The sequence below is a fragment of the Astatotilapia calliptera genome, chromosome 20 (assembly GCF_964374335.1).
Source record: "Astatotilapia calliptera chromosome 20, fAstCal68.1, whole genome shotgun sequence".
NCBI lineage: Eukaryota > Metazoa > Chordata > Actinopteri > Cichliformes > Cichlidae > Astatotilapia > Astatotilapia calliptera.
The window spans coordinates 25845896-25857703 of record NC_137441.1 but is presented as its reverse complement, the minus strand read 5'-3'; the positions used below and the strand labels follow the sequence as shown (position 1 = coordinate 25857703).

The 11808-nt window shown below is 39.7% G+C and overlaps 1 protein-coding gene across 1 annotated transcript; it reads left to right on the top strand.

The window, feature by feature from the left end:
- The first annotated feature begins 7130 nt into the window (after positions 1–7130).
- LOC113013876 (succinate dehydrogenase [ubiquinone] iron-sulfur subunit, mitochondrial-like) lies at positions 7131–10407 on the top strand. The gene is made up of 8 exons (XM_026155087.2): positions 7131–7300; positions 8114–8247; positions 8357–8442; positions 8559–8695; positions 8806–8922; positions 9588–9689; positions 9803–9925; positions 10007–10407. Exons 1-8 carry the CDS (start codon positions 7241–7243, stop codon positions 10085–10087), a joined length of 840 nt encoding a protein of 279 aa, XP_026010872.1. The 5' UTR covers positions 7131–7240; the 3' UTR covers positions 10088–10407.
- Positions 10408–11808: the final 1401 nt, after the last annotated feature.

The window sequence follows — 11808 nt, the reverse complement described above, 5'->3', positions numbered from 1 at the left end:
TTGAACTAGAAATAAAATGCATAGCATTACATAGATTTATCCCTGACAAAACCAAACGCAGTGTTAATCAACACTACATAAATTGACAGCAACAAAAAAAACTTTTAATTATTCAAAAGACAGACAGAGCCATACCTTTGTGAGGAGAGTTGCTTCCTGTCCAGATGTACTAGGATGTATTCTTACAGGACTTTGTTCTGCTCAGGGATTCAAGTCGTCACAGGTAATTCCTCTCGTTTCTTTCAAAGTTGCTTGTGTGAACTAGATAAAAGTGGAGTCAAGTTAGCTTTATTTGTGTGGTACATTTCATACACAGGGGAACTTGGTGTGTTTTACAGTAAATGCATAAAGATAAAAGATTTCAGCCTCTTATAACACACGAGAGGAGAGAGAGAAGACTATGGAGTATCTCGGTGGCGTATGTATCGTCACTTCATTTAGTTTTAATTCTCTGTACATTCAGGAGCTGCGTAATCTGATTTTAGCTATAGTGAGAAGGCTGGAACATCTATATATAGACTCGAGTGCAGCATTTGGTATTTTTTGTAACAGCCATTTCATGTGCATGTGAATATGGGCTGAAAAGTACATCAGAATGATAAACCATGTCCACTCAGGCTTTTATGTTTGAACTTGGAGCATAATTATAACTTGCAGAAGTGAAAAATAGTCAAACCAAGCCTGAAGATAACCATAACTTTGCTTTTAGATATACTAAAATTAATGTAGTCATTCATTCTTAACAACACATTGGTATTTCAAAGCATCTCTGAAAGCGTTTGCTTCTTTTTTTTTATGTTACATTCAAGAAATCCTCTCAGAGTCGGCCTGTTTGGCAGAATCAACAGGATGCATTACACATGGCACATGAATAGACAACTGAAAGCATTTATTTTATTTTGAAATTTTATGCACTTCCAAGTTGATGTTGGAAAACCCACGGAAAGGCTATAGATTTCTTAAATTCAGTTTTATTTATATAGCGCCAAATCTCGACAACACTCACCTCCGGGTGCTTGATATAAGAGAAAGACCCTGGAATTATAGTATAGAAAACCCTAACAATCAAACGACTGCCTCTAAGTAAGTGGAAAAGAAAAACTCCCTTTTAACAGGAAGAAACCTCCAACAGCGCCTGGCTTAGGGAGAAGTGTAAACGTGTCGTAATCGTTTCAGAGCAGTTAAAACTTTCCTTTCTGTCATTTTAAAGCAGTTTACACATTTAATCACTGAGATATTTTAATATAAGCAAAAGAAGCACAATTTCAAATGAACATCTCAGTTTTTCTACATCATAAATAAATGTTGTTTCAGTAAATCAAAGAAGTGACACAAAAAACTCATATTAGTACTCAGTACTTTACTAGTGTAAGCTAATTTATGGAGCCCTAACTCACTAAAATATCCTATTTGGCCACACATCCTGCATGTAATTCCTCCTTGTGATGATAATGATCAGCGACAGTTGGATTTTATTAGCAGTACAAACTAGAGAGCAAATTATTTTTCCTGTTTGGAAAACAGTTAACCTGGAGGTCTTTCAGTCCAAGACGATGCATTCATCACCCACCCACAAATTGTTGCTGCCATCAGGGTCAATCAAGCAACCTATGCTAGAAAAAAATACATTTTTGAACGAATGAGGATCACTGCCTCCCACAAACTCCTACAGTGCTCCTGTGGTGAAAGTGTGACAGAGCCTGACAGGTCAGACAGAGATTAAGCATGGCTGTGAGTTTGTCCCAGACTGAGATGAAGGCCCTGAATCGCTGCCCAAACACTGCTCCTGCAGTCCTGCCAGCAACGCAGCACAATTATCACACTGACTGCTGCCTCGATGGCAGCTCCAGTCACTGCTGCCCTGTGAGATTCCTGCTTAAAGCGCTGCTGAGTGAGATACTAGAAGATAACATAGCAGTCATTCTGAGGATTAAGGAAAGAACAAAGTCATTTCCTCTCTCACCTCATAGACTCAAGGACAGTCTGTCTGTGTTCAGCAGCTTTCAGGTTCATCTGTTCTGTGATCAGATTTCTGGTTCCTGTAGAGCACAGGTTTTGGCCTCTGCTGCCACCTTTTTCTTACAGCTGCATTTTATGTTAAACGTTAGCTGGAAAGAAAAAAAGAAACAGATATTATTTAAATGTATATGTTTTGACCACTCCTGGCATTGACCTACTTTTAATTAGGGTGGATTTGTGTCTTTTGTCCTGTCCTCCTCCCCTCACCCCCAAACCAGTTGTGGCAGGGAACCTGGTTCTGCCACAGGTTTCTTTGTATTAAAAGGAAGTTTTTTCCTTCCCATTGTCACCAAGTGATTGGTAAAAGGCGTTTTTATATAATTTTAGTATAATTTAGCATGGAAAGTATTTCAGTGGAAACAGTTGCTCTGGTTTGGGGGTAATTTTTGTGGCTGCTTTTATTAAGGCTGTTCCTCATCGAGCATCTCTTGTTGTCTTCCATGAATATCTTGTTGTGGTCGCTGTAAACAAGTGCGTATAGCCAGTCTCTCTCTGAATAAATAAATAATTGGTTTTGTTGTTTTGCCACTTGGGGGCAGTTGAATAACCTGTAAACACAACATATTATTTTCTTATTAAATAATGATGGTGCAAAGGAGAGCAAACAGTTCCCTGTTTGTGTGATATTTAATGGGAGCCCACCTGCTGTATGTAACCTCTGACGCAGTGTACAGTAACAACTTGAAGAAAACACATGGCACTGCTCAGTGCTCTACCGTGTTTCACCAGCTAGTTAGACAATGTGGTCGTGGTGTTGGAAATGGTGTCAGGTCTCTCCTAAAAAACACCTCCTGCTGCCAAAAGCAACACAATTGAGGTTTGGTGATCCCAGCAGCAAGTTAGCTAAAATATCAGCATTGTTTTTCTTTTATCATAGACTTCACTGCAGTGTTATAACTAATGAGGACTGCCCCATTTAGCTGATATTTATTACTGGTGTCCATTTAAAGGGAAAACTGTTGCCTGAGCTCAGCCACACAGACTACCAAGTTGTGCCCTCTAGAGGTGGAACATAATGTAACCATTTACAGTCACATGCATTACTTTTGGCTGAACCTGGTATAAAAGGCCAAAGCGATGGATGGAAAGGAGGTCAAATTCTTGCTTGCTCACGTCCTCTCTTCTACTTTCTTCCTCCACTTTCCATTTTCTCCTTATTTTCTCTTCTTCTGCTGTCCTTCATCAACCTGACTTAGATTTCCTTTGCTTCCTTTTTTATTCTTCTCGTCTTGGCACTCTTTTTGTCACTTTGAGTGCGACATTTTACTTTTTCATTGAGCTATCTCTGTGAGTCATTGTTTGTTTTTTCAAGCTGTCCTTTTAGCTCTGTAGGATATTTGTCTCCATCTGTTTCATCTTGGTCAGGTTCTTCAGCTTTATCCATACCAGCATTATTTCAGTCTTTAATACTGGTAAATGTCTCCAACGTTATCCTTGGGGTTTATTAGATTTTTTTTCATGGCCCCAGTGAGCTGCATGTACAAATAGGTTTTCAGGGTGAGGTTGGCCACTACAGGTTCACTATGATGACCCTCCTCAGTTTTTCGGGACATGTGATTCAGGGTTGGATCTGTCATCAAGGGCTGATTGTGGCCTAGAGTATACAGGGAACTACCCTGGCCACCATTTCTCTCTCTCCTCCTCTCCTCCACATGGCAGACAGGCTTCTGGGCTGATGGCCAGAGGCAGTTTGCTTGCTCATTCAAGTGTACATACCACACCACTGATTTACTGAGTTTACAGTTTTTATCTTTTTGTAAATAAATAGTTCATGCTTAGCGTACTTGCACGAACAATCTCTTTTGTTGCAAGCTGGAGACACTTATGGATTCCTCCCGAATTTAACATCGTAAATTTTTCATGCACTTGAAGTTACACCCAAACACTGATCTGGTTTTAGCACAGAGGTAAAAACAGCACACAGAAAACACACCAACTGTTTAAACAGAGACGTGTTAAAAATATCAGCTCAGCTCAGCAACAGACGTACATTTTCTCTTTAATATTGGTACAGGGACAACAAAAGGCTGGAAAAGTAAGAAGCACTAAAAAGAAACAGCTGAAGTTCAGTTTTGCAACTAAGTAGGTTAATTGCCAACAGATCAGTTACACCATTGGGTGTAAAGAACATATTAGAGCTGCAGAGTTTCTGAGGATTGAAGATGGGCAGAAGTTCATTAGTCAGCAGAAAAACTGGGTCTATAAATTGTGGAAAAATTTCAGAATAATGTTCCTCAATGTAAAATTGTGGAAATGGTGAGTATCTCGTCTTCTACAGTACATGGTATCATCAAAAGATCTTATCTTCTATAATCTGGAGAACTCTCTGTGTGTCATGGTCCCAGGACTTCTGACCTGATGTTTTGAGTTTTGACATTCTGTATTAAGTTCATTTGTATTCTTAAGATCCCTAGGTTTTCTGTTCAGTATTGCTTATTAGATTTCCCCCCTGTGTTGTCCTCTGTGTCTCCCTCTGTGTGACTGTGGATATAGTGATTTGAGTTATTGCGCTTTGCTTCCACACCTTGTGTGTTCTCTCGCTCTCTGCCTCTCTTGGCTATCTCTGTGTACTTTCTGTGTTATGTTTAAGGTCCACGTCTTGGCATCAGCATTTTCACTTAGTGTCCTTCCCACTCTGTCATGTGTAATTGTCCTCAGCTGTGTTCTCCGTGTTCTTCCCCTCACCTCGTTACCTTCTGTGTATTTATGTCAGCGTTCCCCCTCTGTTCCGTGTCGTGTTATCCCTCATGCTGTGTGAGCCTTTGTGTGCCTCTCTGTGAAACTTTAGGTTATATTTTCCCAGTTTAGTTCATCATTAGTTGTATCATTTTCCTGAGTCTACAATAAACTGCCTTTTTGAGTTGATTCACGTGTTGCGAGTCCTGTATTTTGGGTCCAATCTCTTGCCTGCACACAGTGATTCATGACACTCTGAACAAGGGACAAGTGTGAAAATCAATATTAGATGACTGTGATCTTTGAACGTCTTCAGGCAGCACTGCGGCAGCACAGTCGTGACTATTTCATGCAAATCCCTGCATAGGCACAGTTCACTTCATCAACAAGTGCAGGTTAAAGCTGCAATCATGCAAAGAAGAAGCCATATGTGAAAATGATATAGAAATGCTGCTGTGTTCTCTGAATTAAGACTCATTTAATATGGTTTAAGGTAAAGTGGAAAACTGTTCTATTCTCATGGGCACATCTGGAAAGGTGCCATCAGTGCTGAAAGGCTTTAGGCCAAAATTTACTCCCATCCACAGGGAAGGCCTTGCATATTTCAACAAGCCAAACCACACAGTGCACGTGTTCATAGTATAAGAGTCTGGGTGCTAAACTGGCCTGGTTAAATCCTACATCAGACAAGAATGAGACAACATTCCTCTCCTAGAATTCCAGCAGTTCAACTGGTCTCCCCCATTCCCAAACATTTACAAACTATAAGGAAAGGAGATAATACACAGTGGTAAACATGGCCCTCCTGTCCTAACTTTAAATCTGTTTGCTGCTATCAAATTTAGGATGAGCTAAAATTGTACATCTTCTCTGTTTTCTCAGTTTTACTGTAAATAAAATATGTGTTTATGAGATTTGTGAATCATTGCACTCTGTTTTTATTTACATTTTACACAGCATCCCAGCAATTTCAGAATTAGGGGTTTGAAAAGAAGATGCTGTCATCTTGACCCCTGTCAGTCAGCAAAGATGGGCAGTAACGCGTTACTTGTAAAGCGTTACTGTAATCCGATTACTTTTTTCAAGTAACGAGTAAAGTAAGGGATTACTATTGCAAAATCGGTAATTAGATTACCGTTACTTTCCCGTAGGAACGCTGCACTACTGTGTTGATTTTTTTTGCGAGAATGTCTCATGACAGTGACGTAAGCGAGTGCAACATTTGTGACAACAGACGTGTGCAGATAAACAATGGATAATATATCGAGTGCAGAGAGAGTATGAGCGTGCAGCGTTTAAAGCGTGGAAGTACTGACCTTACTTTGAGTTTGATTCCATAAAAAGTGACAAAAACATTAGCGTCCGCTGCTCACTGCGTGGGAAGAAAACTTCTTTTTACAGCGAAAAACCCCCTAAACTTTCAAGCAAGCGCAGAGTGCGCTACAACGTAATGGTAAATTCACAGAGAAACTCGCGGATTCTTCAACTGACCGCTGCGGCTCACCTGCACCAGGGCAAACCTCCGCCTACCCAACTCCTGCTTTACAGGTGAAAATAGAGCAACAGGACCACTAGTCTTTGATTTTATTTATTTTCTGCTGTGTTTTACTTGCATCTATTTGAAAGAGTGAGTGTAAACACAGAAAAAATATTTTATTTTATGTGCTGGAATGTGCAGAAAATAGGTTTAAATGTTAAACAAATTTCTTCCAGTCAGTGAATGTTGCATTTAATTTAATTTTTGCTTGATGCATACAGTTAAAATATTAAAACTAATAAAACAAGTTTTAAAAAGAGACTTTTCCATTTTTTGGGGAAGTAATCGGTGATTAGTTACTGATTACTTTTTTCAAGTAACTTGACCAACACTGGTGGACAGGCAGGGTGTTCCTTGAGATGCTTCATGAAACTGCAACCAGCATGTTGGAGTGACGTTCTGGTGACTCTGCTCTGTATTACGAAAATAAACCATGTAAAAGAACGTAAAACATTTCGGATTAACTTAAATTTTGAAAATATCTTAAAATATGGTGTCTTTATAGATAGATAAATAGTATTAATTTCCTCATATAGCAATGATTAGGGTTTTGGGACAAAGAGACCTGATTACAACCATAACCTAAGATAAATTACTCCAAACAACAACCTTGCATTTTAAAGTATGTAACTGACCCGACAATGAGAGTTGTGAAAGAGTCTCATACATATGCTACTTTCAGGTGCTGTCGGAAAAATATGAATGAGTAATGATTAAACCTACCCCTACGGCCCAGCTAAGTGATTAAGCAGAGTTTCATACATGATTGTTTAAATGTTAAAATGTTCTCGTTTCATGCTTCACGTAATTCTGCACGAGCTTTAGAGCAGACTAATATGCTTGACGAATTTAAAGAAAGAGGGGACGTGAAGGCAACAAAAAAGACGTTCCCTGCGTCAAGCACGTAGGGGGCGTGGTCTCGGCTTACATCAGGAGCACAGACAGCAGCAGCAGTTCACATAAAGTGACCGAGACTATTGTGGCTGTCAGAAATATCCAGGCAGAAACATGTCGGTGGCGTGTCTGAGTAGAAATGTTTTGGCTTTTAGGAATTCTAGTGTGATGGTGGTAAGTAGAAAAAAAAACCCCCAACAAAAAACATCTAATTCGGTATTTGAAGGCTTCACTGACGTAACTATTAATGGCTTTTTTGTTGGTTCGTGCACTGTTTACTTTTTTGCTAGGCTACAGGATATTATCACAAAGTGTTTATGCCTATGTGTAGCATAGGCCTTTTTGTATCCTATGCCTATGTGTAAATCTGACAGTACTTGACAGAGTCAGCTGTCAAGCGAAAACTGTCGGATAACTTTTTCTCCTCGTAAAGACCTCTTTGTTGAGTGGTAGTGCACATAGGTTATACACTTCATAACTTCTAATAAATATATCAGCTATTAATGCATTAAATTGATATTTTATTGTCCTGGAAGAGTCAGTTAGATAACCAAAGTCCGCAAGGTGATGTAACGCTTTCAGTTCAGTTCTTTCAGGCCTCCACTAGGGGGAGACTCCATACTATCTTACACAAAAGGAGCGTACAGTAAGTAACTGTGTTGTGTAAATACACAACGCGACAAAGACTGATCTGAGGGCATCTAAGTGTATTGTCTGTCATTATAACTGTAAATTAAATGCCCTTGTTGCTGTTGTTCATACGAGGGAATGCATTAGCACTCGTACTAGATAGACTCTTGTATTCCAGGATACTCCCAGATTAGTTTTACATGGCACCACCAACAGGAATGTCACATCATGAGGCGTCCCTTTGTACATATCTAATGTTTTTAATCGGACTGTACTGTTGTACTGTTCTTATTCAGATACCTTGGTAATGTTCAGTTCAGTTCATTTGGGATTGTTTGTTTACTATCTGTGGTACAGATGGTGCGCCATGCTCAGACTGCAGCTGCTCCGGCTCCTGAACCCAGGATCAAAAAGTTCCAGGTTTACCGCTGGGACCCCGACAAGTCTGGAGACAAACCACGAATGCAGACGTACGAAATCGATCTCAACACGTAAGTCATGAACTGGTCATTGAACAGAAGGCTGCTGAGCAGTATGTTTACTTTTTACTGCACGTTTTATGCCATTGTCTAATCTACTGACGTGTCCTCATTATTACAGCTGTGGGCCGATGGTTCTGGATGCCCTCATTAAGATCAAGAATGAAATAGACCCCACGCTCACATTCAGACGTTCCTGCCGTGAGGGTAAGAGAGGCCATTTGGATTCTGTTTGCACATAATAATGTGAACAATTTCTGAATGAAAGAAATCAGTGACTTGGTTTCAGACTGACTGTCTGTGAATATCTCAAATATCTTCAGGTATCTGCGGCTCATGTGCCATGAATATAAATGGAGGAAACACTCTGGCGTGCCTTAACAAGATTGACGCCAACACTAGCAAACCCACCAAAATCTACCCGCTTCCACACATGTATGTCGTCAAAGATCTGGTGCCTGTAAGTACTGCTAGTCGAGAGAACCCATCTAAGTTTAAAAACAAGCGACGTGGAAGAAAGTATATTACAGTTTATTACATTCATCATGTGTCTCTCCTTATTACCACCAGGATATGAGCAACTTCTACGCGCAGTACAAATCCATCGAGCCCTACTTGAAAAAGAAAGATGAATCTCAGGAGGGGAAGGAGCAGTATTTCCAGTCAGTGGAGGACAGACAGAAGCTGGTAGAAAAAGAAAAAAACTTATTCTTTTAATCTCTACGTGATTCACATGGTTAACACAAGCAACATTGAAGCCATGTGTCAGTACTGTATAACACGCTGAGAACTGATCGCGTAACCCAGAGATGTCAAACTTATTTTACACTGCTGACCACATACAGCCAACTTTTATATGTAGGCCAGACCAGTGAAACTCCACTTTCTGTCAGTCTTCAGAAGTTTAACTACAGATTTAATCAATGGGATATCTTATTATAAGATGAAGAAGCTTCATTTCAACAGTGTGCCTTGGTTTTTCTACATGATGAAGAAATGCTGCTGTAGTAAATTGAAAGAAATCTGTCAGCCTGACTCTTTCGGCTTAAATTGTAAGAAGTAAATGTGTAAAATTACAGAAATCTATAATGTAATTACTTTGCTGTATTGTGAGATGTCATGGGGGAACCTTTTGTCATTAGGAGAAGCTGTAAAACCTGAGAAATGCAGTTAAAAGTCCAAATTTCTGTCTTTCTTCACACTGGGCCGATTCTGGCCCCCAGGCGTCATGCTTGACACCTCTGGTTTAACCATTAAAATAAATAATTAATTTGGTAGCAACGTTTTAGGAGCTGTTGCTAATTTGATTAAACAGGCAGAATAAGCTGGTATTTGACTGTCTAACATAACAGGATGGCCTGTACGAGTGCATCCTCTGTGCCTGCTGCAGCACCAGCTGTCCCAGCTACTGGTGGAATGGAGACAAATATCTTGGACCTGCTGTCCTCATGCAGGTAGGTAATATATTATATTATTATTATAATGTTAGGGAGATAGCTCTTTTTTTTTTTTTTTAACTGCTGGTGGAGATGCCATTGATACTGAATTTGGTGTCTTTATCCCACAGGCGTACCGGTGGATGATTGACTCCCGTGATGAATTCACAGAGGAGCGCCTGTCTAAACTTCAGGACCCCTTCTCGCTGTACCGCTGCCACACTATCATGAACTGCACTAAGACTTGTCCCAAGGTGCTCCAATGTGACCAAACACACACTTCCTCACAGTTAAGACTTTCAGTTTCTCACTCTGTCTGACTCACTTCTCTACAGGGACTCAACCCGGGAAAGGCCATCGCGGAGATCAAGAAAATGATGGCGACTTACAAAGAGAAGAAAGCAGCAGCTTCATGAGCGTGTGAATATGAAACTGGCTCAAGATCCACTGAGAATACCTCAAACTTAGGAGGCCAGCTGTAAACCTTGCTTAGAACTGTACATTTTGTGCTCTTGATGAGTGTCTTATGTGTTTGAATGAGTCCAAGTGTGTTTAAGTGAACAGGAAGATGGAAATTCTGAGAAAAGGACGCTAGAAATGCCGTACAAGTGTTGCGACATGTTGGACTACAGTTCTGCTTTTTGCATGCTGTACTACATTTGCTTGAAATTGTATCAGCTTGTTAATATTTATATGCATAATCATTAAACTCGAGTAAAGCTTGATATGGAGACCATGCTCGTATGCTGATCACCTTTGTAACTTGCATTCCTAGGGAAGGATAATGAGATGAAAACATATCAAATGTTTTGTCACAGTGACATAATTTTCTGCTCATGGCAAAGAGGAAGAAATAACCTATGGTGAAAAATCTGCACCTGTTGTCATAATGACAACAAACGCTACCCGAATTCTAAATTTTGATGTCCTACACCTACAAGCTGCCCAACAGCTACGGGGCTGCATGTGTTATTGGTCTGTAGTAAGCCGATTTCACTGTGTAAACGAGAACTTTTTTTTCGACCATAAATATTCTTAGCAGAATGAGTAGTGGTAAAATGTTACCAGGTAATATTACACCCATGTTATGCTAAAGCCATTTACACACTGTCTCCATACCAGCCTTTGTGGTGGTGCTCTGTCATACTGCACATTCTGGTATTGATCCAACACTAAGTAAATACAGGGCCAATATTGTCGATACCAGTACCAATACTTTTAATCTTTAAAGGTACCGACGCTCTTATTGGTATTAGATACCAGCTATGCCAGAAAGAGCAGTGTGTCATGAGTTTGCAGATTTTAGACACATTCTAATGACCACTAAAACAGATTTTTTTTTTACCTCCCATAATAATTAGTTAATACAGTAATTCACACCTTTCAGTTTTGCATGTATGTTGAAAATGTGTTTTTTTGAAGACCTGAAATGTGCCTGTCTCTAACCAACTTTAGGTCAGCTTCTCTTGTTTTAATGTGTTGTAGGCTATAAATAAAATAGAGATGACAGTCAATGCAAAAAGATTCAAATATTTTTAGTAGCTCATGTTTCAAGTATATGATTTCATTGGCAAGTAAATAATTTATTTAACACATTTATTAATTTATTATTAATTTATTTAACTGCGTGGTGAACTTGGATAGAAACAAAGTATTGGTCCTTTCGCGCTGGTATCTATACCAATAAGAGCGTCGGTATCGATATTTGGATTGATCCACCCAAGGGCGTAGATTTGGCATGGACGGAAGGGACATGTCCCCACCAATATCCAGCAATTATTGAATTTTCCCCACCAATAATTTGATCTCTTCGAGTACAGAAAAACTCTGTTTAGTTTTAGCAGCGCCAAGCCTGCGCTGCAAGGAGGAGAGGAGGATGGCAGCGCAAAGGAAGAACCTGGATATAAGAAAGTATTTTTCAAAGAAACCTGTAAGTCACTTAAAGTCAAGTTCACTCATAAAATGTGTCCGTCATAATAACGTTACAGGCTATGCTAGGCTTTGGCCCACATCAGTCTAAAATTGTAACCATGAATAACGTGTTTTGGAAACTAACTGCACAACAGGCAGCACTATTAGTTATCTCAGTCTCAGAGCAGCATTTCTAATTTTGATTGAAACTGTCAGAGAAAACGGC

Excerpts from the sequence above, each read along its gene's own strand:
- LOC113013876 (XM_026155087.2), top strand. The coding sequence starts at position 7,241 with ATGTCGGTGGCGTGTCTGAGTAGAAATGTTTTGGCTTTTAGGAATTCT. Across the intron at positions 7,301-8,113 it reads GGAATTCTAGTGTGATGGTG|ATGGTGCGCCATGCTCAGAC; the intron begins GTAAGTAGAAAA and ends TCTGTGGTACAG. Across the intron at positions 9,690-9,802 it reads GACCTGCTGTCCTCATGCAG|GCGTACCGGTGGATGATTGA; the intron begins GTAGGTAATATA and ends TTTATCCCACAG.